This window comes from Apus apus, chromosome 4, assembly GCF_020740795.1.
Source record: "Apus apus isolate bApuApu2 chromosome 4, bApuApu2.pri.cur, whole genome shotgun sequence".
Lineage (NCBI taxonomy): Eukaryota > Metazoa > Chordata > Aves > Apodiformes > Apodidae > Apus > Apus apus.
In genome coordinates, this window is record NC_067285.1 from 12,825,455 (window position 1) to 12,853,302 (window position 27,848).

Below are 27,848 nucleotides of genomic sequence, written 5' to 3' on the forward strand. Positions count from 1 at the left end.
AAGGCTCTAGCTCAGTGTTTTGTTTTTAAGATCTTGGATTCAAACGTCCTATAAAACTCTGATTTGAAACTGTATAAATCCAATTTTTCCCCTCCCCTTGTAGCTCTTAGTGATTTTTACAGATGTGTTTTCAATAGGGACCTGCAATTATGGGCCTCTGGGTTTGGCTGCTCTGAGCTGGATGTGTCAGGGCTTTCTCTTTTTTCTTTTTTTCTGTTATTTTTTATTCCAAGCAGCACTGAGCACCTGCAACTCTCATTGACTTTGTTTGGAGTCTTGGGTGCTCCAAATTGCATTCAGGACATCCAAAGAGAGGCCTTTCAAACCAATAGCAACTCCTGGAAATCTCTGGCCTGTTTGCAGGGGAGGGGAGGATTTTTTTTTTTCCTTTTTGCTTTTTGAGATGATGAATAAACACTGCAATGGCTTAGTCTCTGGGAAGGAAGGAAAGATGAATGTAATAGATTGAACTCCAGTTAATGTCACTGCCTAGATGGATTTGTTGGTTAATTATGAAAGCTTTTATGCTGCAGTCCTTTAATAAGCTAAGTGATGCACTAAAACAGAGCTGTTGCTTGCCCCTTCTCTCCTGTGCATTAAATGGCTGTTGCCTTTGCAGGCTGATACTAGAGGTATTTATTCCTTGAACTTCCCGAGTAAGGTAGTGATAATGAAGAGGCATATGTGGTACTCACCTCACATGGTAAACTAGGGCACACTTCATCCTCCTAATCTACAAAGCTACTAAATTGCAATTAAAAAAAAATAGATCCTTTTAGAGAGATGCAGCTGCACTTCCAGGACCTCTTAAGTGTTTGTGTATCGTGGCCAGTGAATTAAATTGGTGGCAGAAATTTCTCTGGAAGGGCAGACCATAAAGGTACAAGAGACTTGGTCGAAGGCAGAGCTGAGTGGGGGAGCTCCTGGCGGAGAGTGCCACATCTGAGCACTGGGGGGATGTTCTTGGCTGTGTAAAGACCTTTGAAAAATGTTGAAGTCTCTGGAACAACCTAATTTAGCACTGACCTAGAACAGCATTAACAAACTAGGATGGCTTTGGGCTCACTGCACGAATTGACATGCACGGGAGTTGCAATATTCTTGCAAGAGATGTGAGAAATGCTTTGGGAGTGTAAGAAGTTGTTCCTCCTCCATTCCTGCAGCTTTAGGGGAAAGTTGGAGCTGATCTGCGATGACATTGGGGGAAGAGAGACTAAGTTGATCAGTGTAGCAGAGGTGCCAGGTGTGGATTCTGCTTTGCTGGGCTCTTTGTTGGCCTCCCTCCCCAAGCATCCCAAGTCACATGCTCACCCATCCCTGTGAGGAATGGATGCTCAGGTCTGGCTCTCTCTTTTTGCTGTCCCACCTCTGCATGCTGCCAGGTTTCCTCTTGAGACTCTTTCTTCATCTCTGCTTCCCAGCTTCTCATGCAGCTAGGGCTTGGAAACAGTGGGGTTTAGAGACATTCTTTCTTCACATACCCTGTACTGGGAAAAATGCGAGGCAGCTCACTGACCAAAGTGAGCTGCATAAAGGCACTCTGTTTTCAGCCATCTTCTTGCCTGATTCTAGAGCAGTGGGGGAATGCTTCATTCTGCTAGAAGCTGGATATTGTGGGAGTATATGCACAATGAATGAAGGAATATGCCAAGGCAGTTGGTAGTTAACAGCCTCTAACAAAGAGCAGCTTTATGACACTTGAGCAAGTGGTGTGGTAAATAAGCACAGATTCCCATGGTGTGATGGGAGAGTCTTTTAAGATAACAAATAGCTTTGAAATGTAGTTTCCTCCATTGGTTCACACACTACTCTGTCTTTAAACAAGAGACAAATAGGTGCTTTTAAATGCAAGCACCTCCCAGCAAATAAGACCTGTGAACACATCTTCTGACGTGCTGGGAGGGGGCTTTTGGGTGTGAGCACGGCTGTCCTGCACTGTCTGTCAGGAATCCCACAGCTGCCGTGGCTCAGGCATGTGGAGGCATGACACAAGTGTGGCCAATTGCAGAAACATGTGAGGAATGCCTCTGTCAGCCAACGTCACCTCTACCCTGACCTATGCCTTGCCAGAGTGTGTGTCTAGCTAGCCCTGTGCTCTCTCCTTAGAGCAGGGAGAAATTGGGTAAGTTCAGAGTTTAACAGGAGTTATGGAAACATTTCTGGCTGCAGCTGATACTGGTTGTAAACATTTGAGACCTTCTGAACCAAACGCAGTAGCATGACATGTCCTTAGCTAAACAGAAGGGAGTCTTGCACTGTTCTGGGGCATCTCTGCATGCCAGCCCTGAGCCAGGCTTCCTCTTGTGTAAAGTGCTGTATAAACACGCAGCCCTTGGATGTGATCTAATTAAAAATCCTTTAACCTGCAGTCGGCTCAGAGACCTGGAGCTTCACTGAAATAAGTGAGGCTCTGAGTAGGCAAATGCATGTTTGCTGTGGCTTAAACTGCCGCATATGCTGTTGCCTTGGATTTGTAGGGCTTTACATGACATGCTGCAGAGCTGCTTCGGAAAGCTGCCTCCATATTTCCAGGCAATTGAATGGTTGCTCTGTGACCATCTGTCAGAGCTGAAGAGACCTCAGTACAACTGTAAGGAGTGGTCACTGTGGGTATATTCAGTACACTAGCAACAAATGGTCTCATCTAGGTCTCTCCAAAGACCCTCTGTAGCAAAAAGGAAGGAATTACTTTTCGGATTCCAATTTGTCAATTGCATTAACCAAGTGAACAGCAACCCATTTGTCACTCAAAATAGGCATTACTTCTATGCAAGCATTCATTGTGTGGTTTTTCCCTCCTCAAATGAAAATAAGGGCAGAATTGCTGCAAGTCTAGTAATGGATATTTGCATGGTACATTACAAACCACAAATTAGGTTAATCCACTCTGCAAACCCTACCAGCCACCATCTGTGCACGGTGAACTAATTAACCCTTGAGACATCTGCTAATCCTGAGGTGGCCTGTAAAACCAGTTGGAGTACAATTTTTTTCCCAACGATGTCATACACACGCACGCACAACCCTTGCTGGCTTGAGCAAATCTCACATGCCTGGAGTGAGATGATCTTGCCCATTTTTCTTGCTGAGAATCTTTCTTGGCTGTTTTCACACCACAGTTGTTCACAGCTCCCCAGTCATGAGGCTGAAGCAAGCCTCTGGAATCTGATGTTTGGTGTCAACAGGGACTTGGTGTGGGCTCCACAGCTTTTCAACTCTGAGTCTTGGTGCTCCTTAATTACTGAGAAGGTTCCCCTTGCTATCAGTGAAGTCAGACCCAGAAGAAGAGATGCTGCTTTACCTTTGCTTTCAAAGCTAAGGCATGGGTTTCCACCATGTGCCTTGGTGGTGGCTAAGCCCTTGTGCTTACTGCTTTCAGTGTGCACTAGTGGGAGCACCGCTGACCACCCCCTTCTGAAAAACATAAGCATCACTGCTTGCTCACTCCCACTGCTCTGCTCTGCTTGCTGCTGGGGACACAGCTGGCTTCAAGCTGCTGCTCGACAGCCTTCTCTGGCACCTTGTTGCTATGCTGTATCATGCTCCTCTGACTAAGGGGGAATAAACTTATTAAAAAAAAAAAAAAAGTTTTGGCTCCACCAGCACTGCAGTGTCTCCTTTCTCTAGTTGACCAGATCCTGCCTGCATCACACTGGTTGTATTTTGGTTGTGTCTGCCAGCTGAAGTCAATTTAAATAGCCCCTGTAATTGAGCACTTAGAATATTAACTGTTTGGTCCAAGCCAGTGTTGTCTCTGTGAGGATGCTGATGAGGCTTGGCTTCCTCAGCAGAGAGAACTACCCTTCAGCTTCGTTCCCACGTCCAATTTTTGGACAAGCAGAATATGGCAGCACCCAGACAATATCTGCTGCCTTTCCCTCCTGTAATCTAAAACTAGGAAGGATCTATCTGCTGGCAAGTAAATAAAAGCTTTGGAGTCTCTTGGAAGCTCCTTCTCAAACTTTTAGTAGAAACATCTGTAATGTGCTCTTTTCCCTCAACAGGGAAATTAAGTTGAGTTGAGAGGGTTGCAACAATGACAGAAGTGGGGTCTCCAAGTGAGAAACAAGCAGATCATTGTAACAACACCAAGGGCCCTCATGGCTGATCACTTTGTGGGATTGCTGTCTTGGGTTTATGGGTGGAGTTGACAGCAAATTTATTTCTGTAGCCTAATTCTTTATTGCTTGGGAAACCCTCTTCCTTGCTTTTGCACGCTGAAGATGTATGCTCTGTCAGCATCAGGGAAATGGCTTAATTGCTGTTTCTTTGAGTTGTCAGGGATAGCTTTTTCTGCTTCCTTTGTAATTATAAAGGGAAATGGCTTAACTTCAGCCTTTTTCTTTATTTACAACTGAGTTATGCCCATCACCTCAGAGCTTAACCTTTCTGGTCCTGTCAAACTGCACGTGTCTAGCCTGCACTTACAGCTCTATGCCATGTCTCACTTTTTAAAAAATACTTTTATAAATGAGCTTTATTTTCTTAACTTCAGTTTGAACTGCCTCCTTTGTGGCAATACACAGAAAATTAATGGTGTGTGCTTAATCATTCAACGGAGTCACAAATGTGTGAACCATTAGCTGGACCAGCAAGGATGTGGGGCTAGAGCTGTCTCTACCTGTTGCAGAACTGAGGTGCTGACCCTAGGGACAAAGCTTTGCAGGTGCGACTGAGTGTGGAGTCCTCTGCCAGCTTCATAGCTCTGCAGCAGGTATTTAGCTACTCACACATACAGGGAGAGGGGGAAGCATACAGGCTCCAGCCCTGGCAGATGTTTTGTGATATTTCTGGGAGATGGCTGCAGTGGAGGAAGAATTAAGGACCTCTCCAAGAAAAGCACAGTGCTGCTTTTCCTTTGCCTTAAGGTTGTTGTGGTATTGATACAATGTCACCTGGAGTGGTGGATACCCTTTGAATATTAGAAACGCTGTGAATGCAACTGCAAGCATGCTGTGGTCATGCCTTAACTGACTCTGTAGACTGCTAAATCTGATTCAATTTCCCCTTCTCAGCCAGAGGATGTTGGAACCTTCTAAATTGGTTCTCAAAGGGGCCAAATCTTAGAGAGTGTTACTGAAGACGTTGAAAAAACCCAATTGACTAACATGGTGAATCCCAGCATGGGGCAACACATCTTCTGTCAAGGTGGTGACTGCAGTAGATGTCCTGGGGCTGCCTCTGCTGAGTGTGTAAGTAATGAAGCAGGCAGTTGGTTATTGCTTAATGAAACTGAGCCCAAGTGACAGCAGCAAAGATAGAATGAGGTTTTTAACTGAAATGTTAGTTTGTCTCTGAAGTCTATCTTCCTATACTCCATCTGAAAGGAAAGCTTCAGCTTTGAAGGTTATTTTTTAAAAATTTATTTTTTAAGGTGGTGAATAGGGATTTAAGTTTGTCCAAGCCCATGACAAGGTCCCAGGAACATCTTAAACCACGTAGCTTAGGCTTGGTGTATTAATCCTTGTCAGAAATTCATGGCATGACATGATCCCTGTAGACTGAGGCATGTGCTCTTGTTTGTGTCCTGATGAATCACACGTGTGTGCTGTGTTCCTTGCATTGTTTTCTACAATTTGTGCAGAAACAGTGTTGGTGAACTGGCTCCCTGATGCCAATTGGCCTGTTGATGAGGATGGCTGGACAAGATAGTTGGCCAGCTGCTATTTTGTAACTTCACAAGCATGTACTGACAGGATTGCTCTTCATGAGAAATCAGGATCTGTTCCCCCATCATACGAATAACCTTCTTGGCTGTATGTACTAATTACTGCATGGAATTTAAAAACAGCAGATTCTGGCAGGACATTTTGGTTCTCACATAGTTTTTTGTTTTGGTTTGGTTTTTTGGGTTTATTTTAAACAGGAGGATAAAGGATTTAGTAATAAAAGAAGGGTAGAGTAGGCAGAAGCATAGCAACTGAGGACCAAACAAACCTTAGTATGTAATTACTGGGGATGTACATTTTGGGCCTGGTTCTGGAAGGAATTAGCAGTTAATTATCTCATTGTGCATCCTCAGTTCAGTCCTTGATGACAAGGTTCCTCTTCTCATGATGGAGAATTATTCTTCCTCAACTGAATATGCTAAACTCTAAATTCTGCTCAGTTTATTGGCTTTTGCCTGATGCAGTAATTCCCAACATAGCTCATTTTCTTTCCTGATTTTTTTTTTTAACAAGCCTGTAAGTATCTGGTTTTTTGCCAAAGTAGGACTATTGCTCTGTGCTCAGGTGCACAGACACAGAGTGGTATTTGAGGAAGAGCTTCAGCTAAGTCAGACAGACTTCATCTCCTTGCAGCATCTGTGTGTGTGTGACCCAATTCTGCATGTGAGTCTGTCTACTCCAATCCCACACTCCAAATCCAGTCTCATATTCTGGCAGGAGGAAACTGATCTCACACTTCTCCTCATACACCGGTTTTTAAAGTCACTGTTTAAACTGAAATGCTTTGGATTCCTGCCTGAGGCTACTGAAGAGGAGAGCAGATAGGAGACTTTATTCTGCACTGCTTCAGTTTTCTGCTGACAAGACAAGGGACCTATTAGATGTATAGAATTGCTGTAGTCTCCTGGGTGGCCCATATGCTGCAGTGGGAGGAAGATGGGATAAGAGAGTAGAGTTGCTTGTGTGTTGTGTGGGTTTTTGTTTTGCTCCTTGGCTTTAAAACTGAAATGTGGGGACAGGGTACAGAATTAGGGAAAGGAATGTGTTTGTGCTCGTTGCCGTTCCCAGTTCTGCATCGATGCTGTGTGGAGTCCTGTGTCAGCGAGAGAGGGCAGGGAGGCTGAGTGGTCAGGGAAGGACTGCAAGTATGAGGTGTGGCTCGAGCACAGCCATGGCAGAACAGCCTGCGCCCTTGAAAATGTCTTGGAGAGCCTTCAGCTGAGTGCTGAGAAAGCACTTGGGTGCCTTAGGGGTGTAATGGCATTTCTTGTGGTTTTAAGGAGTTCTCTATTTCCGTCTGCTCCTGTTCTGCCTTCTTCCTCTGCCAGTTGGTGGCAGATGGTGTTAACGCTGCCTGAGTGTGTTTTTCCTCCCTTGTTCAGAGGGATCTGTATCATACCAGATTTTGAATTTGGCATGTTAGGTAAGGCAGGGGAGAAATGCACTTGGGAGCTGGAGTGGAGGGTGATGATCCTCAGCCTTTGCAGGAATCTCTACATGGCACAGACAGGTCTGGCTAGCTGAGAGGAGCAGGCCTCTTGGTGTAGTGTTTTAAATTACTTAGTCTCAGGCTGGTGAGCACCTGAAATTTGAATCTGTCTTGTGAGTAGGAAACCTAGATGGCAGAGTGTGTGTCCTTAGGCTATGAGATCACTGGCCCCTAAAATAGCCTTCCCTAAGTGCCTCCAGCTTTGTGTATGGTTTTATACCTGTCACATTCTGCCTGACCTACATCCAGGCTATGTGACAGGCAAATTCCTCACCAGTCTGCTCTGGGTGGAGCGGTTCATCTAACCAGAGCTGACTGGAAACAGTACTTATAAGGTGTTCAGCGTGAATTACAATGTATGAACAAACTGGCCAGCTCAGTCTGCTGCCAGTTAAAACAGGCTGCCTGAACATGCCAACACTGTGGTACATTTTCTGTGCTTGGAAACATGACTTCTTCACAGTTGTGTTTTGAGTCTTGCAGGAATCCTAGTGTGCATACATACCTGTGACTTACCAAAAGCAACGGCTGGGAGTCCTCCTTGGCAGTGTTGAGGCTGTTTTTTTTCCTTGGAGAGGTGATGCTCTCAGTTTGTACAGCTGTAGATGTGGATTAGTGTTCAGATATTCTAGGCACTTCCCAGAAAAACTAGGAACTGCTACAAAACTGTATGTGCAGGGGCTGTACCACAGTGATCATGTGGGAAGCAGTTTTTGCTTGCCATGTGGAAAGAGTTAATACGAGCTATGGTTGCCAGAACAAAAACTAAACAATCTGAGGGACTTCTGGGTCTGCAAGTGGGCTGTATGTTTGCTGAAGTAAACAGAGTGGAAAGCTTGGCCTAAGTTTTCTTTACATTTGTACTTTTAGAAGTGACAAAGGACTGTGTGAGGCTGTGGAAATGCAGCTGGTGAGCATGTCACTGTGCAGTTTGTCGAGCACACGATCCTTTTGTCCCAGTGCTCTCTTCTGACTCTGGAAAGGGCTCTCTGGTTGTGGATTTCTCCCCTGCAGGAGTGAGTTGTCCAGATGATGAATTTCTGAGGCACGCTCGAGTCACGTGAAAGCCAGATGTGAGCATTTCCAAGCAGTGTGTGTGCGTCTAGAGTACGCCAGGCAGCACTGCTTACGTGGCAAGTGGAAGTGGTCTGAGATTGGTCTGCAGCGCAGTGCCGGCAGGGCGAGGAGCCCCGGCAGCTCCTGGAGCAACCACTTCTGCTGGGGAGAGGAAGGTGCTCGCTGGGCTGCTTGCTGCAGCTCAGCATGTCTGCCCCCATACCCTGCACAAATGATGGGGCTGAACTCAGCAAACAGGACTAAAGTCTAAGACCTTATTTAATGCTTGCTACAAGTCCTCTTACTTGTGCACTTTAGTTGGATTTGTGTGTTTGATAAGCTGCTAGTCAAGTATTTTTTCAAGATACAGCTCTTTAACATACTATGTCTTGAACAGATGGCATGGGAAGTGGAGGTGATGTTCTGCTTCAAGGATATGGAAGAGGAGATATCTACAGTGGTCAGAGGTTTACTTTAAAATACAGTTTCTCAATGGAGAAAAAATGTAGTGTATCTCTATATTCCTTCAAGGACTGTCTTAAAGCATGATGCATCAGCATCCCACAGACATAAAAGCAAGGAAAGCTTATTTAAGCTTCTCTGGTGAGGGACAGGGGTGGCTGCTGTTTTCACAGCAATGAATAAATCCATAATTGTGGTACCTAGGAAGTGTAATAGCTGACCAGGCCCACCCTGGGTCAGGCACTGGGCACAAATGTTGTTTTTGTTTAGATCCCTCTGGAGCCTGGAGGGAGAAACATCAATAGGGCAGTTCAACAGGGCGCCTTGGGTGGTAATGCTTGAAATAGATCACAACACTTGCAACCTTTCTGTGCCAACCTCCCATTTCTCTGGCTCTCTGTTGTTTTCTACCTAATTGAATGAGTTAATTGTCTGAGCCAGGAATGTGTGACAACGGTTCCAATTCAGATTAAGGCTAATCTGTATTTTTCTTCTTTCCAAGCTGTTTTACAGCCATATTGTAGAGCTATACATGTAGACTTTGCATCAGGATAATTATTTTTTTAAAGCAACTATTTCCATTCCTGGGGGAGGTTAGCAACACCAAGTATTTCTCTCTCCCTCCCTTAGTCTAAAACTTTTTCATCATATTGTCTTCCCATTTAACCAAAGTGTCAAGCCCAAGCTGAAGGGGAAGGGGCTAGAGGACAAAAACTTGGAAACAGGCTGACCAGAGGATCATCAGTGAGGCTGGAGGATGAAGGGTTTGGCTCACAAGAGTGTGAGGGAACAATGAGAATGGTGCTGTGTCTGCAGATGGGAGCAGAAACACGTCCCATAGTTTTGGGGCTCCTTGTTATTCTTCCTGTTCTTGGTTGTATGGATGGCCCCCTTCACCTTGTCAGGAGGGAGAGGTTGTTCCTCAGCTTGTCTGAAGAGGGCAGAAAGGAAGTGATGAGGGGAAAAATGGAGGCCAAATCCCAGCAAGAAGCTCTGGAGGGGCCAGAGGAGGGATTGGGTAGACTGTGCCTAACCCTCTGGGGTTCCTTACCTGCTCTGAGCAGTAAGGTGTCCCACTTGAACAGGCAGGACAACAACATGGCACTTCATTTATACCAACTCTTTGGCAGACTTGACTTCCAAAATCTAGACTGAAATAAAGGCTTTCTATTTTCTGTTCTGCTATATGCAATGAACATGACAGTGAAAAAGGCTCTAGGCCACTTCTAAGAAGTGGACGCTTTGAAGGAGCAGCCTGGTCAGTTGTTTTCTTGATGACTTATCAAATACTGATGTTGGGATAAGAACGCCCCCATTTTTAATGCCTTTTATTTGAACAGTGATGAGTAGAAAAAGCTTTTACCTCCCCCAGCTCCTGTCTGAGGAAGCACTGCCAGTTACTGGACCACCAGTGAAGTTCTCTGAAGTGGAGTGGAGCACTTCCCAGGAATCCAGTATAGTTTCAGGGTGTATGCCTGGGAAATGAATCTGCAAAATGTTCAGCTGCTGTAGGACTAAAGACGTACACAATTGAACAATATTGGAAAGGGGCAGTCTCTTTCAGATGTCAACATCTCTTCAGTGTGGACATTTGTTTTTATAATCCTTTTCTCAGTATTTTCAAGTGCACCTTAACAGCTACAGGGAGATTTCAGCATTCCCAGGTGATGTCTGAGGTAGGGCTTAATGAGAACAGAACAGTTTTATTAATTAAATGGACATAGGACTCTTATCCTCTATGGAAGGCAATTTCCATAGAGTAGGCCATGCCTGTACAATTAGGCTTTTTTTTACCCTCCAAAGCAAGGCAGCCACGTCTGGATCACTTGTTGGAACTTGTCTTTGGCCCATGGAAACTTCTTAGGCATGTGCAAAAACCATTTGGGGCAAAGGCTGCAATGACCTGAACTACAACAACGCTGAGACTCATGACCAATATGATTCCATTCCCCAGAATTACTGCAGGAATATTTTTGGGCAATATGTAGGTTAGCAGCCTAAACAGCTATACAGACACATTTTTTTGAAAGTTTGTTATAAAGGTCCCTGATAATCCCAGCAATATGCAACCCACGAATCTTTAGGAGGGTGTTCCTTCTGGTCTTCTCAGCAGTATTAAAGAATGCTGGACTCAACATTTCAAGCAGTGTTACTGACAAAAAGAAACCTGCTTCTGCTAAAATGCCTGTGGAGGAGGAGTTTCTCTGCACCTGCTGGACCAGGACCCAGCTGGATGTGTAGTAGTGATGTGAACCATGAATGTGGCATCTCTTGGATTTCAGCAGCATTGCGTTCATGCATTTGACTCTAGACTGATTCTGGCTTGAATCTTGCTCTGCTTTAATTGCACATGAGACAAATAGTCTGCTGCTAAAATGAGATGAGTGGGGCTGTGGTGCAAGTGTGAAGCATTGGTCCCTAACAGGCAGGTGCCTCTCCTCTTGCCAGAGGTGGGAGGAGCAGCAAGCAAACCAGTCTTGCTGGCAGCAGAAAAGCTTCTGGTGAAATCTAAATAAAATAATCAATTTCATGCATTTTGTTCACCACAGCAGCAGGCTTAATTATGTCTTTCAAGCCTTTGCCCCCTAACTGCCTTCTTTCCTTCCCCACTGAGGAGGAGCCCAACTGACCTGTCTGGGGGTTGCCCACCTCTTTGGTGGCAGCTCACATGGGATGGGGTTCAGCTGCTGCTTGCAGTGAGTGCCTGCTCTGCTGCTATTTCTGTGCAGTGCAGCTCCTGGGGGCAGCCTCCCTTGTGCTCTTCACAACTGCCTTGGCCCCACGGCTTAGCTGTAATTTATGGACCTGTGTTTCTTTTGAGCTTTTAAAAATAATTCTGATCAGAGGGGTTTGTTCTGGCTCCATCTGAAGCCGGCAGCAAGATCTGTGGGGGTTGGTGTTAGGAGCAGAAGTGGGATACCGTTGCCTTAGGAGTGGCTTGCTTTGAGCAGGCAGCTTTAATTTCCCTTCCAAATACTGAGATTTTTTTCCCCACCACCTCCAAGTCATCTGAGACCAGCTGACGCTCGGCTGTGCAGTGATGGGGGAGAGGAAAGGCAGGAAGCAAGGGTTTGTTCGTTTACTGTTACCAATCCCGTTGGAAACCGGCTCCAAGCCCCATGCAGAATTCCAGTAAAACTGTGTCCTAAAGGGGAAACACAGGACTGTTCAAAGCTTGTGTTTTGCTGGCTCGGGCACAGTGTGCTTCTAGGGCCTTTGACCTCCTCTCTGTACCCTGGCTCCCTCCACACCTCTTCATTTGAGCTCTCTGTGAAGTGGAATCCATCACTAATGTCTGATATTTTTATTATTTGTAGGGGGAACTCTTAGAAGCTGGTAGCAATTAGAGCTTAAACGTCTTGGAATAAAAAAAAAAAAAAATCCCCAAGAAGGAAATTTAATGCTAAGCAGATGTGCAGGAGTAGCTGAAATATGCTAGCTGTCTTCTGCTTCAGAAGCAACCTCATCCACATCTAGCTGCTGTCAGGCTGGGGCAGCTGAGGAGTGCTGCTACTTTTATGCTTCTTCTTGGGCCAAGAAGCTCACATTGGGAACCTATGGAATTGTTTACCAGTTGATACGTAAATTGCCATTTTATTCTGGCTTAGAACAATGGTTTTGCAAGTAGAAAAAATCCCTTGTTTAAAGAAAAAAGTAATTATACTAGCTGACAGATTTTGTTTTTATGATGAGTTTGGTTCCTTGAGATCTCTCATGGGGTGTTTGTTGATATGACTACTGCAGGTCTAGGTTCAAACTCCCTCTCTTCTTGGGCAGACAGATCCAGAGTAGCCCTAAGGTGGTGTTAAGTGCAGCTTATTCCCTCTGTCTTTAATTGTTGGCTGCTTCAGCCTTTTGCTGCCAGCATGGATTGGGGCAAACTGTTTGAAATCTTCCCAGTCATTCCTGCAATACATCTTCTGCTTTGTTTATCACTGCCATATTCAGGTTCTTCTGTCTGGAAAAGGATCTGACAGCTGCTTGAAGTTCATAATCCTGTTCCTGAAGGCAGTGGAAGTCTATTCAAAAGCTAATAGACAAGTTGCTGACAACAACTCCTTCACACCCTTTCCAGTGCATGCCCCGAGTCCGTAATAGAAACATGCTGTATGTTCCCTCCATAAGCTAGAGCACAAGTCACTCTGCCAGATTATTTCCTGTTGTACTCTACCAATGCAGAGCCTTTTCCTCTTTTTTTCTTAACTGGTAATCCAAAGTCAGTTATTGTAACTTATCATGCATTTTGTACGGTGTTGTGACAATGCAGTGTGTGGGTTTGGGAGTTAGATAATTGGAAGACTTCAGTTTTTTCTCCAGACAACCACTATTGAGAACTTAGTGAAAGGTAAGCAAAACACCAAATCCATCTGAATTCCAGTTTCGCTCTAATGCAATGAAAATTGTTTGTCTGATTTAAAGAAAGGTTTTAAAAACTTCACCATTCCCTTAGTGCTGAGGAAATGCAGCGATGTGTTTTTTTGGACCTTTGTTAACTAGTGGAAAAATTTGAAAGCTGTTTCTTATGCTATTTGTCATGCTAGCAGTTTCTCAGTTACATATATGTTAGGAATCTTATTACTGATTTTTGGCTGTCTCAATGATATTCTGAAGGTCAAAAGACAACTCAAGTAGACAAGGCCACCAATATGGCTTGCCCCTCTCTACACGTGATTGATCTTCTCTCCTTTTAAACTGATGGGTCCAGAACTGGTTTCCCCATTGCAAATTAATTTTTAAAAATGCATTTTTGAAGTTGTTTGTCAAAATATAGGAAATTGTTAGCCTATCCTGTAAGCACCTCTCCTCCTCTCCTCTTCTAGGCAATTTGAGAATAACAGCAGTCCCTATCTCCCTCATCCCACAGAAGGAGAATGTTTGCTAGTTCTTATTTTGAAATGGGGGCAAACCTACTAACTCTTAAAACATGCTCCCAGTTTATTTGCACAAAAAAGCCCCACCATTTAACATTTGAAGATTATTCCCAGTATCCCAAGCCAAGTATTTACACCTCATTTCATGGAGGGGGAGGGAAATCTTTTGACCTTGTTGGTAGCAGCTCTGTTAACTTTCTCTTTAACCAGGTTTCTGCTTCATATTAATTGGCTAAAAAGATGGCATTTATAGTTATAATTTAAGTGTACCTTTATTGGAGCTTTTAACTCTCTTCCATGGAGTGTTACTTGTCTATTGTTATTTTCTTTAATGCTATTTCAGGCAACAAAATGCAAGTGCTTGTAGAAACTTGCATGTGTTTGCTAAGCTCAATCTCACTGAGTCGCCTGTAGGTCTTTTGGGGATCATTAACAGCTGCAGAGCTAAATACTTTTGCAGGTCTGAGGCTTAATGAGTCAAACTGTCTCTTGGTATGCATTCCCTGTCCGATTGGAAATGAGCTCAGAGCGTATTTTATTTCAAGATCTCAAAATCGGATCTCTACAAGATGGGTTTCATAAGGTCTGTGAGTCCCCTAAAACATAAAAATTAACTGGGTAGTTCATATGATTTGACCTTTAACTGAGTCCCCATCATGCCAACACCACTCTTCAGAAAAACTTAAAGTTTCTTTTCTTAACTAACTTTCAGACTTTCTGATATGACTGTTTTCTTGTTTCTCTAATTACTTTTTCTTTTCATGGCTGCCCTCTTCTCGGATTTCAAGTTTGGATGTCCAGTTTGTCTGAGACTCCAAAAAAGAGTGTCACTCCAGGTAAATTCTTGTGTCTTGGTGCTCTGCATGCTACTAAAAAGAGAAATCTGTAGTTCATACTGTGTGTGGTTTTGGAGTTGTCTTGAATGTGAGTGTCTGACCATGGATGTCCAGGCTCTGTGTCTACTTGTGTATTGGTGTTTCGTGATGCACGACTTCTGATAAGGAAGAGCTTTGCTATTCTGACTGCTGCCTCATCTTGATGTTCTGCTAACAGTGGAAAATAATTTGCTGGTTTGTATCTTCTTTGCCCAACTCAAAGCCACAATCCAAAGCAGCTTCCCCTCTTGTTGTGGGTTTGACCCTGGCTACAGGTGAGTACCTGCATACCTGTTCTCTCACATATGGAATGCAAGAGGGAAGGGGAACAAAAGTAAGAAATCTTATGTGCCAAGATAAAGAAAAGAAAGACAACTGTGTGCTCCTTGCTCTTCTGAAATGCTCTTTTGCTTTTCCACAGTAACTAGACGGGGTTTTATATGGAAAACATGGGACTCTTGAGTAAGATGCAAATTTTTCACAAGAGCATCAGATTCCTTGTCACAAGGAGTGAGGAAACAACTTCCAGATGAGGAGTCAGGGTCTGGGGAGAAGTAGCTCAATACAAGGCAAAAACTATTCTCCCAAGGAACCAGGAATTCTTCTGCAAATGTCTGTCGCCTACCAGAGAAGAGGTCTACTCTTCCTTCAGACTTAGGAAAAATGTTAATGAGCTGTTAACCCTGTAGCTGCATAGGACGTGGGCCTGATCACCCTAGGAGGTTAAGGCCACACATAGGCCTCAAGGCAAGGAAAGATGGAAACACACCTGCTGCTTTCCATACCTGATCTGATAAATGTTTATTTCAATGCCATGTTCAAAATCTGTCAACAAAATCCTACCACCCCCAATGGAAGAGTGCTTGCCTGTCTGAGGTTTTTAGTCAGCAAGACTGCTGTGATTTCAGAAATGCTATCCTTGACAGAAGTTTAATACATCCTTGAGGTTGTTCTGCCTGATTGTAGCCAAATGGGTCTAATTTCAGGGTGGTAGTTGGACATAAAAGTGCAGAAACGTCTGAAGTATTTGATCACAGGAGCCTGGTGGTTGATAGGTTACCAGAGAGTTCAGACAGAGAAACAGGATGGGATTGAGCAGGGAAAGGGGTGAGAAGGAGAGAGAAAAGACAGTGCTGCTTTGGAAGAAAGACAAGACAAGATTACCTAGCTGGGGGATGAGGTTGAGTTTGTCTGACTACATCTGCTGGGACTGTTTTTTGACAAGTTGAATGCAAAGGATTTCATCCTTCTTAAATGGGCAAGACAGTGAAATCTTTAATAGACACAAATTTCTTCCCTTCTGTTGGCTGCTTTTAGCTAAATACATATTGCTAATTTGGCTTTTAAAAATCTGTGCATAACGAAAGGGCAAATGTGAGTGATTAATTGAATTTCATTGTGCTTGAGAAGGTAAATGTTGAGATATAGTCCTGCTTAGAAATCTTCGGTTACATTTGGCAGGTTCTTAGCTCCCCATGCTGTTCCAGTTCATGTGGCCTTTCAATTTATTTCTCATCCAAATGAAACCCCAGGTTCCAAAGCAGCTACTCTTAATTCCAGACCAGCTGTGGGCTGTATCATAATGTGGCAGGCCAACAGAGCAGACTTGAATTTGAATGTGATCTTTACCCACGTAGTATGTACCTGTGTCCTAGGCTGGGAGCTGGAGACTAGAGCAGAAGCCAGCCTGGTGCTGCCTAAGGTCCAGGTGAGGGTATGCACCTGCTCCATGGTAAAGGCTGTAACCAAGGATGGCAAGTGGTTTAATTTCCTACTTTGGAAGCAGATGGGTGCCATACAGCCAAATCCTGAGAGATGCTGCAGTGAGATTCTAGTTTGGGTCACCCCAACTGCTGTTGAATTCCTTGGCTAGTCTGCTTCATGCTGTGTGCAGGAATGTGAATGCTTTGCACCGCTGACCATGGCAAATGCCAGAGTATATAGGTGACTTCAGCCTGGTGGAAGACCCTGTCTAGCAGCTGTGTGAAAATCTCCAAGCAGTTTAACAGATTTGTGTGCAAAATACTTAAGTATTCTTAACTGTTGCTACCTGTAACCTAGTTGGTTGGAATCACTGTTCAGAGAGCCAACTTTCCGAGAAGGAGTGGAAAGAGGACTCAACTCTTTTTTCCTTTCACCCTCCTGCCTCTAATTTTTCTTGGCTCTGTCTTAAAACCTAGCAGATCAAAAATAAAAAATAAAAATCCCGAGACTAACAAGCTCCACTTGGCAAATGTCAGCACTGAGTTTCTCCATTTGTCAGGATTTTGTTGGAAATGCTGCTGACGACTCTAAAGAAGGAAGAGCTGAACTGGAGCGCTTGCTTGAGAGCGCGCCTGCCATTTAACGTGGGCCAAGCTCGTTGCTGATGTGCTCCTCGTGGGGGCTGTGTTTTGCTGCTGGTTTTAGCTGTGCATGAGGCACGTACTCCTGTGCTGGAAACCACAGTCTACCTTAAAACTGCCACTTGTCCCAAACTCTTGAAGGCTTATCCAGATCTTGGTTCTGAGAAGCACTAGGAAACAATATGTGCCCCTTAAGCTGGGGAATGAATCCAGGCATCAGGTCAGTTTTCTGCTGCTGTTGTGGCTGGTCACATTTCCTTCTTGGTGGCAATGCATGCTGTTGGCCTGGGCTCCCTGTAGTTGCATGTGGCAGCAACCCAGGGAACCAGGAGTGAGTTAATGCAGCTCACAGAGTTACCATCTATACCAGATTTGTGCAAGCACAGCCAAAAAGATAAGACATTGTAATTTTAGCTACTGTGCAAGGAAGCTATTGCCCCACGTGATGAAAGGCTTGCAGAGCACAAGTCCTGTGGCGTTGAGGAAGGTGTGTCTATGGATGGGTGTTCAGTTATGGAGAAACTTACAGTACTTTAATCATGGCTGCTAATTCGGGATGAGAGGGTTTGCTTGCTGACATGGCCATCACTGGGTGGGTGATGCTCAACCTTGTTTTGTTCTCAGGCATTCTTTGGGACTTGGACAAGGTCTAAGCCCAGACTTCTTTGGCTTTGAGTCTTCTGACAGATCCAAGCCCTTCCCTTTCTGCTTTACGTCTTAGCTCTGCCTAATAGCAGGGTGTCATCTGCTTCTGAAACTCTTTTCAGAAAATGCAGCAGAATTGTCTCATTCTTCATAAAAGAGCTGCCTGGCCAAGCTCAGGAAAGAACTACAGCCATGATAGTGCATTAATAAGCCATTTAATAGACTTATCCAATTATTTATTTTCATCTATAATGAGGCAAAAGGATTTTTGCCAGTACTGTGTTATTGCTAAGACCTGGAGTCTGGACTGGACTTGCACTAAATTTCTTTAGTTATTATAGGTTGTGCTGAACTTCTGTCTCTGTCTGTTAAATTTTGTGGCTCAGGGCTGCTACAGCCAGAGCAGTTGACCTCTGAAGTGAAACACTGCTAAGATTGGAATTAGAATTCCTGTCTAGCAGAAGGGATGGAGATGCATCCCTTTTCCTATTGCCACAAGCTGTGAGTAGCCTTTTACCTCCAAGAATCATAATTGATGAGCTAATATAGCCTGAATTTTGTTAAGTGGGAAGGGGGATGGAGTGCAGAAGTATCCAGGAGATGAGTCAAAGGCCTGGTTGTTTAGGGCACATTAAGAACAACTCCCCCAACCAAAAATCCAAATCAAAACCCCCCACTGAATAGGAGAGAGAACCTAGGCTTAGAAACATGATTTTTATCGGAATCCTTATTGTCCCCAAGGAGATTTGTAGGAGGCTTCATCAGTCTCAGTCCACTGCTTGCTCTAGGAACTGGTTATTTTAGGAGCTGCTTTTCTGAGATCCCTGTGATATTTTGAGCTCTTGTTTAATCTGTTTTTTATCTTGTGTGCAACAGTTTTATAACTCAATTTTTAGGCAGACCTAAGCTCTCTATCTTAAAATACTTGGGGATAGATCACTGGTGGAAGGCTCAAAGAAAACATGCAGTTTAACCTGTTTGTTTAACATAGTGATGTGGTTCTTCTGATAAGAAAGAAAAGAGGTAGTTTTTAGGGGAATAAAATCCCTGTGTTTAGAGCTGGGCATATGATTGTTGTGAGGGGATAGACTGATTTGAGGATTTTAAGTAGGCTTGCTGCTATTCTGTTGTGGTTTTTTTTTTCCTCCTTCTGCAAAAAGAGTTTTCCAGAGATATATATAAATGCTTACCCTTGAAGAATTTGCTTTAACGAAACCACAACTCTAGATCCAAGCTACCACAGTTACTCCTCCCTATGCACAGGGAAGTGGGAAGCTTTATTATATGGAAAGCTGTGACACTTGGGGATGCGCTCTGCCAAAACCCCCTTGTGTAGACCCTGTATGTGTCCACAGCAGTTGTGCCCAGGTCAGAAGACCTGTGCCAGTTGGTTGTTCAGCTGTGAATCATCCTTATGGTATTCACTGACCGTTTCTGTGGTTTTGGCTTCTTCTGCAAAACTTCCACTGACCAGCTGAGTACTAACTCATTTAGTCTGAATCTGTAAACACTTGATTGATAATCATAAAAGGGCAATATAAAAGCTTGTGTGCTGTATGGATTAAAAGAGCAGACATGTTTATAGCCTGATAACAACAGAGTACCCTGGCAAAGATCAGGAGTCTCAGATTTCTGTATCCAGATGATTTTATTTTTGGAGTCCAGTTGGTGGTTTTAATTTTTGGCTGTTGCAAAACCATCGTAGGTCTTAGATGTTGCAACACAGGAGGAGGAGGAAGACGTTGCTTGGAACGGGTGCTTTGCACTCTTATTTAGGAGGCTTTCACAGTAGCTGCTGGTCTCTGGGCACCACGGGAGGAACGATGCTCACTCCTTACTGCCTGGTGAGGGGGACAGGGTGCAACTGTGTCACTTAACTATGCCAGCTGTGAGGGGCATGGACAAGCTCCAGTGACATTTCTACCCAGCCCCAGGAAGGGAATCGCTGAGGTGAGGAGCGGGAGGATTGTAAAGTGGAGCCCTATGGAGAGGAGGAGGGGTATCCTCAAGACTTTAACCAGGATACGGACTCGAGGCAAAAATAAACAGAGAGGCAAGCAAACTCTTATTTCAGACAACAATCTATCGTATGCTCTGCTCTGGGGAGGGCTTGCAAGTTGGAGCTAAACCAAAGCACTAATTCCTTTTTTGGGGGGAGAGAAGGGGGCAGCTTCACCTGGCACATCAGCCTTATCCTATCCTCTGCTCTCCACTTCTGCCTGGGCTGAGGAGGCTTTGAAAAAAGTGGGGCTGTAATGTCAGGAGGGCATTGCAGTGTGCATGTCAGCTTGCTGGGGAACTCCTGCCACTCTGCATTCCTCCTCTCTGGTGTGTTTCACAGTGAGCAAGCTGTTACTCTTCAGTGAGATGCTATGTCCCATGTTACAAATTAGACATTAACTAATTGGCAGGGATGCAGAAGCGTCCACGGTGGTGGGTGTAATTGGTGTTGTGCTGTCTGCAACGCTGCCTGTCTTGTTCCTTTGAATCCCTTTTGGGGGGAAAACCTGTAGTCTGACATCACAGACCAGCAACGTTGTGGGCATTCTGAGTGTCACTGAGAGCAAATTAATCTAAAGATGCTTGTGGGGGGTGGAAGGCTGAAAAAGGTTATAGCTTTTGGTTTTGTTGTTTTTTTACCCTACTGACTGTGCCTGAAGGGAACATGGCAACAACTTAAAACAGACTACCAAGAAAATGTTTAAGGCTTTTGCTTACTGGCAGGAGCTGGTTTTGTGTCCTAGTCTCCTTCCTTATTTCTTTCCTCCTGTACTGAAGTCTTCCCCACAGTGCTTAATCCTGGACTAGCATCACTCCAGGAGTCACAGAGACCCATCCTCCAAAAGGAAGTGTGCTCTAGGCATGGTCTGCTGTAGCTGTAAATAGTTTATTTGACCTTGGTTACTTCCTAGACCAAGGAATTTATCACCTTTTTTTTTTCCTCTTTTTTCTTTTTTCTTTTTTTTTTTTTTTCATAATAGGAGCCCTATAACATTTATACAAGCTTCTGTTAGAACAGTCTCTTAATTGTGTATGTTGCACCAGCCACTGTAGTGACTAAGAAGTCCTCCTGCAGCGAGGACCTTATCCAAGGCAGGACAGAGTAAATGGCATTGTAGAGTCCTGCTGGGTTTCATGTATGTGAGTGCAGATATAACTTATCTTGCTGGACTATTGTAAACCCACTGTTTTCTTGGAGCTGGAGTCGTGGAGCTGGATTTGAAGTGCTGCTTCTCCACTTTTCCTGGCAAGGCATCCCCTGGCATGTGGTCCCTGACTCAGCCTTGGTGGCTGACAGGGTGTTTGCCAGCCTGGTCCTCTCTTTGTTCCCAGCAGGGACACGTGCATCACATGAGCACCACCCCTGCCACCAAGGCAATGCTGTGGTTTTGTTTGTTGGTTTTATGTTGGTTTATTTTCTTACTCCTGTGAAAACTGTCAAGGGGATGAGAAGTAAAAAGACACTTGGGGTGTCTGTTTAGCAAGTAGCTTCCTGTGTGTCCCTTGTCCCTCCTTTTGCCTTTCCACACACTGAATTCTCTGCTGATGTATAAACATAGTGCCGTGGCAGCCTTTGTTTCAGGTTAGAGAATTGACATTTATCTTCACAAGACTAAAATGAAGTTAGGGTTGTAGGTGTTACTTGCCTATATAGGTTGAAGGAAGACAATAATGCCAGCCTGTTCTGAACTGGAGGAAGGACTGTGTGGGAAGCTATGTGAAACAGGGAAAAGCATCTTGTCATGCTCTAGCACTGGTTTAAACCAGAACATACGTGTCAAGATGATTCATTATGAACAGAAACACAATACTTATTTGGAATTAACAGCTATGGTGAAAATTTTTATTATAAATTTCAATCTTGTCAGTTCACTGTCTTCTGCCCCTGTTCCTGCTATAGGCTATGGCTCCACTATCCATAGAAAAGCTGCATCTCTTAAACACAAACTTACAGAGAAGATGACTTATCTTTAAAGAAAATTAACCTGCATAACCTGAGGAGAGCCAGAGGCACACTTAAGGAGCAAGGAAGTCTTCTAATTTTCTGGATTTCTTAAATCTGGTCCAAAGGGAGGCATTGTGACAGCATTTCCTTTCAGGAAACAGTTGAATTAATTGTTTTTTGTTCTAGGATTTTCATTTCACAGGATGCTGATTTAATGGCTGCACTCTTTACATCTCTCTTGGCAGAGATGCTAATTATTTGTCTGTGGAATCACTTTGCATCTTCAGCCCAAATACACATGAACATGCTTCTTTTGGAAATACAGTGCTGAGCATCCTGTGCTTGGCTGTCGGTCCCTGGACTTGTCCAGTGGACAGTTTCAGACCATGCTGCTTCCTTCCCATCTCTTGTAGCCAATTTGTCATTAGAGATTCAGGAGACCTGGAGCCTGTTCCTGGCTCTGCCCTCATCACGTGAAATGGGACTTACCGCAAATCATACATCTGCTGTCTTCCCTTTCCTTCTGTGTCTGAATCTGGAGAGACAAGAACTGCATCTTACTATGTAAAATGTATAAAATGCTGGTGGCCCAAACAGCTCTGCATTTATACACATGTGGGAAATGGTTCTTCTTCCCCACATAAGTCTAAACAAAATGCCAGCCCCCTTGGCATCGGCTTGCAACAACACATTGCTGTAATTCAGGAAACCTGTAAAATAATTATGCATCAAGGCATGTGTCTGGTGCCTCTTGGAAAGAAATCATAGATGCTTTTTGCTCTGGTCTGACTATTTGAAGACTGTATAAATGAAGGCAACTTAAGAAACTCTGGTGTCCTAAAGGTTTTCATGACTGTTGGAGGCTCTTTCCAGGTAGAGCACAGTTGGTCTGTGCCTGGCCTTGGGGTGTGCAAGGGCCCTGGCTGTGCTCTTTGTGTTGCACCAGAGAGCCAAGATGTGTCTGGTACAGTGAGTGGCAGCACAAGGAGGTCCCCCTCTGTGTCTGGCATGGCAGCATGCCTGCCTTACAGCTCCACCCCAAAATGCACAATCTCAGTTTGGGAGTGGAAAAGTCAGAAATTTATAAAAGAAACCCTAAACAACAAACAAAGAAAAAAACCCACACCAAAACCAAGAAAAATCTCCAGGAGTGTGGAGGAAGGGAGAACGTTTAACTTGTGCTTTTTGGCTCTTGTTTGTGTGAGAGGGAATACGCTCATTCATAAACAGCTCTGACAGCTGAAAGCCTGTGATACAAAAAGAAACCAAACTGGAGAGGTTGGCTCCAAGGGCTCCAAAAAGGCTCTGAAGGGTGATGGAGAGGGAAAATCTGGGGCGCACTGTGCCCTTGTCCTGCTTGGGGCTGCTCCACTGCGGGGAACGCGGAACTGCGGAGCTGGCGGGGGGCAGGCAGGGGGTGGCCGTATTTGAGTAAGGATCTGGCGCTATAACTTTTTTTCTTCTTCAGTTTCAAGTAAACACTCTTCCCCGCCCTCCCCTCTCTCCCTCCACCCCACCTCCCTCTCTTTCAATCCCGCTCATGTGTTTCTATTTAAGGGCTGCAGTGCAGACGAATATGATTGGCATCTACAGCCCCCTCTTGACTTTCAGCTCAAGCTTTTAGAGTGGAGAAGGAGCTGAGCCGCCAAGGGGAGAGCTGTTTTTTCTTTGGGTTTACTGGGGGGATGGCTCAGCTGTGGATTTATGCTGCTTCTGCCTAGGACTTTTCTCTCTGAATGGGAGCAAGGATTGTGGAAACCATGTTGGGAAGAGGTTTATTTTCAGAATCCATCATGAAACTTTGCAATTAATTCACTATTTTTGGCTCCTTTTTGTGTTTTTTTTTTTCCTCCCCTTTTTTCTTCTTCTTCTCTCCAATGTCCCTCTGTGCTGCTGGGTTGTGGGCCAGAGGAGGCTGTTTCTATATGGCCAGCCATTTGGGGATATGCTGCGAGCCAGGGTTGTTTGCTGATTCGCTTGGCTCTGGTGACAAGTTGGCCTGTTGTGAATCGGATGGACGGAGGTCGCTCTCGAGGAGCCATGGCTGGAAGCTGGCTTACAGCTTGCTTTTTCCCTTCCCCAGGTGCTGATGCTAGCTCTGAACCCATGATCCTGGAGCAATATGTGGTGGTGTCCAACTATGAGAAGCAAGAGAACTCTGAGATCAGCCTCCAGGCTGGAGAGGTCGTGGATGTCATAGAGAAAAATGAAAGCGGTAAGACACATTCGCTGCTTTTCTCTCTTCCAGTGATCGGATTTTCGCATGTGTTCTTCTTTCGGTTTCCTCATCGCTACTTGTAGCTGTATGTTAGCTCCATCTGGTACAGTTACTACGTCTGGCTGAGGATGTTGAAGTTTCTCAATGTTGATTTGGGCTGGGGTCCAAATGTTGCCTTCTACTGTAAGAATGTTTCATAGGTTTTGTGTATTAATTAGCCGAAGTACGCTAATGGAAAATGAAGGTGAAGGAGAGAAGGATCTGCAGCTAATGAAGCTGATGTGTGTAGCAGACTGATACAGTTGCCTTGCAGTCTCTGCAAGCCTCTATCAGCATTTCCATTACTAAGTCCCTTTTCGGAGGATTTATAGGATGAGTGCTTAAAAATTGCAGGGGATGAAACTTGGCTTGACAGCATAGCCCATGGCCCAGAGCTTGGGAGGGAGGGGAGGGAATGTGCGTAGATAAATACGTGGCCGTGCACAGTTTCAAAACTTCTTGCAGAAGCGTTAATTGGGGAGTTTTGAGGAAAGGAGGCAGAGCCTGTCATGTAAGAGCAAGATGAAATCCCTTCTTTTGTCATCCCTGGAATAGCCAGCTTCCACTTGGAAAATGAGATTTTTGGCAAGTGTATTTTGTGTACTTTAACTCTTGAATGCCTGGTAGCTTTGAGTCAGGGTTAACAAATGCAGGAGCCTGTATACATCTGAGTGGTTGGAGCGGGTTAGCAGCTGGTTTGAATAATGGCCTGTCTTCAGCAGCTCCCCCTCCTCCCCTCCAGTGCTCCATGTATATTATTCCAGAGCTGTTGTCCAGGACTGGTTTCCAGCCCACTCGTGACTTGTGTGTCCTCATCCAGAGGAGCTGCTGGTATTTAGAGCCATTGAAGCGGCGGATGATGCTGTGGTAGCTCCACAGGCAGGGCTGTCACAGCTGGCTGGCTCTGGAGGATGCTGGACTTGCCAGAACTTGGGAGAATCAGGGCACCCTGATCTGGGACACAAGTCCATCTGCCAGAGATGAAGTCAGGTTATCTCTGAGTCAAATTATCTGCACTGATGACCATGCATTGTATTTTTAAATTTATTTTTCTTTTAATGGAATGGATATTTATCTGCTGTATGAAAACCTAATGCTTGTTTGGCTTGAAGCAGTGCAGTCAGTTGCTGGCCAGTGATGTAGTGTGGTGTCTAAAAGGAGAGCATGTGGAAATGAACTGGCTGGTGTGAACAGAAATTACTGTCTCCTGGGTTACTGAGTGTATCACTTGCAGAGCTAGTAGAGGTCAAAATGCTGTTCTGCCCCCCTTTAAAGCAATATGACTGAAGTGGGGGGAAAATGTCTTGACTTCTTGAACTGTATCTAGGCTAGTGAATAAGCATCCTCCCTTCCAAGCCTGAGTGCTCCTCACTGTCAGTAATGGGTGTTACTGCTGTCAGAACGAGCCTGGTTATTGTGGCAACAAGTATTCATATCTGTGATTTCTCTGCCTTGAAAAATGACTTGGGGAATTTGGCTGTTAAATAATACAAGAAGTGTCTAAATTCCAAATTACAATTCCTTTGTGTTTTCTTCTAATGTGGCCTCTCCACCTTGTACAGTTCACATAGTATTGTGTTGAACCACATGGTATGCAAAGATACAAATGGAGAGTGTCAGAGTTTGAATTTAATTAGTGGGTCCAGAAATGTGACCCTTCTCAGGAAACATCCTTGAACTTGATTTACAGTTCTTAAGGCCGTATTCTGATGCTTAGCAGCAAGATTTCTCATTGTCAATATAAACAAGAAAGGAAATCTGAAGCCCTGAATTCCATGCTATGACATTGTCCTTTATATAGATATAATATGGATATAGAAATGTGTTGTTTTTTTTTAAAGTCACTGATAGATGGTGGAGAGAGCATCATTTGCTCTGTGTCTTTGTCCTAGCTGTTCTGGCAGTGAGTTCATGTTTTAGTTGTTCCAAGAACAGGACTCCAAGCATACACATTATCTCCTGTCTCTTCAGCTAAAGCTGAACCCATTAATGGCATAGTAATGAAAATAGAAGTTTCTCTAGTGACAGCTTTTTAAACTCTTCAGTTATTATTTGAATTGAATACCTGTTTAGTGTAGGCAAGCACACCTAGGAGGTGTGGTTGACTTCTGAGAACATGGAGATAGACTTGTTAAGAAATTAAGATTATTGGACTTTGCACATATGTGGTAATTAATTTGACCCCATGGTCATTTAAGCTCGAGTGTTGTGAAACTATAGTTGTGATTGTATACAGGAGGCTTGTTCTTCTGATCCAGACAGGCGAAGGTGATGTAAGGTGTTATAGATTCCATCTGCAGCTGGGACAGTTTCATCAATGAAAGGAAGGAAGTGTGGCTAGATACCTTGTCAGTTGTGTGGCTGAGAAGTCCTGTCAGACTGGACAGTGTATGTTGGGTGTGCTGCTGGGCCAGTATCTCAAATCTCCTTCTGTGCATGTGTGCATATAGCGTATCGTGTGTCTGGGTTTGTGGTTTTTAGCTAGGTGTGCATATGGGTGTAACTGGATAGTATGGATGACTGCTTGATTTTCATAGAATCGTAGACTTGTAGAATGCAAGGTTGGAAAGGACCTCAAGGATCATCTGGTCCAACCTTTTTAGGTAATACTATAGTTTAAATGAGATGGCTCATTTTTAAAAGCCTTGTCTGAATAGGGTTGTATGTTGTTGCCTAGGGACACTTAAATGTTTTGTTGGTGGGTTTGTTTCCCCTGAGTGGGATAAACCTTAACTTGGCTCTGTTGCATGACTGTAGGGAAGAAACACCTTTGCTGTTCTGGTCAGTTGGCCCTGTACTTTTCTTACACGGGAGGAAGGTTCAGAAGTTGTTTCCAAGTGATGCCTGTTTCAAATCCTTCGCGGTGTTTTCTTCTGAACACTTCTAGGGCCTGAGCTAGAGTTACCTTCTCCTCTGATGTTTGCCTCCAAAACTGTGTACCCTGCTGAAAAGAAGTAAGCTGTGCTTTCCAAGTCCAGTGTATTGGGCAGAGGTAGAAGGGGAAAATAACCCTGGCATTTGATTTATTTGAGTCTTATCTGGTTAGCATCAAGGCACATTAACTTTATCTTAAGTAATAGTGTGTTGCATTTACTATATAGCATCATTGAGTGTTACTTTTCCATATCGGAGATGGAATTTAAGGCATCTTGCAGTCAGACATGCACAAACTCATTTTTTAGGGCCTTGTCTTGTACTTAGTTTTCTTTTTCACTTAAAGGGAGTTGGATAAGGTTGTCTTCATTATTGGGCCAATGAAAATTACAACTTGGACATCACTTCAAGTTGCAACTTCTCTTCAGTATTATGACTTAAAAGTAAGGTCAGTGTAGCATGTGGTGAATGATTTCTGAAACCCTTCATCTCAGTTGTGAAGCCCATGGGTCACTGTAACCTGACTGTTACTGCAATTGCCATGGAAGCAGTTCTTGATAAACTGAAAGAAATCTGTTGTATTTCTGTACTTCAGAACAAACTATTTAGCTGTACAAGCTCTAAGACTTTAACACTTGTTTTTTACAGCAAATACCTATACTGTCCTTCAGAACTTCTCAAATCTGGTTACATGAGCAGAAGACCCACAGTGTGTCTTAGGTATCTGATGGATATTTATTCCTCCTTTTTCCTCTTCTGAGGAGGAAGATATGCATGTAGCAATGGCCACAAATGCATCAGGAGGAAGAACAGAGGTTTACAGTCTCTCCAGATGGTGCCTGGGAACAGGCTGTAGTTAGAAGGTTTGTGTTCCTTTTTGGAAGTGACTGTGATTTGTTTAAATGCACTGTGTAACCAACCTGCACCATCCAACACTATCTAAACATCTCTGAGCTGTTTCAGAATAACAATGTGAATAGTTGACTTGAGCCTTTTCTGTCAAGTACGTAGGCTTCTTTTAAATCTTAAACAACAACAACAACAAAAAAACAACAACAAAAAACCCCAAACCAACTAAACAAACAAAAAACACCTTGTGGAATTACTTAAAAATGTATTTCTGCAGCAGAATGAAATATTGTGACTTTAAAGCAGGAATCTGACACAGATTTCTTCAAGGTAGAAGCGGGAGGGACTGAGCCAGAGCAGCTCCCTCTCTGCCAAGTTTTGCGTGGATGTGGCTTTAAACAGTCAAGCTATAAACTGTGGCAGCAGTGTTTGCAATGGAAAACCTGACAGACAGTGAAGTATAAGCACATGCCTGAGCACCTCTACTGCTCTCCTCTCACAGGCAGGACA

General features: G+C 44.1%; 1 protein-coding gene across 4 annotated transcripts in view; it reads left to right on the top strand.

The window, feature by feature from the left end:
• Positions 1 to 27,848, top strand: part of SH3PXD2A (SH3 and PX domains 2A) — a 259,755-nt gene that overhangs the window by 160,435 nt on the left and 71,472 nt on the right. For 3 of the 4 annotated variants that reach the window (XM_051616598.1, XM_051616599.1, XM_051616600.1), the window contains 2 exons: positions 14,336 to 14,383; positions 23,442 to 23,573. In XM_051616598.1, the coding sequence (XP_051472558.1) occupies positions 14,336 to 14,383; positions 23,442 to 23,573 (180 nt within the window). Of the gene's footprint in view, positions 1 to 12,718; positions 12,784 to 14,335; positions 14,384 to 23,441; positions 23,574 to 27,848 lie in introns of those variants that run through there. The other variant, XM_051616602.1, reaches the window with a different exon arrangement.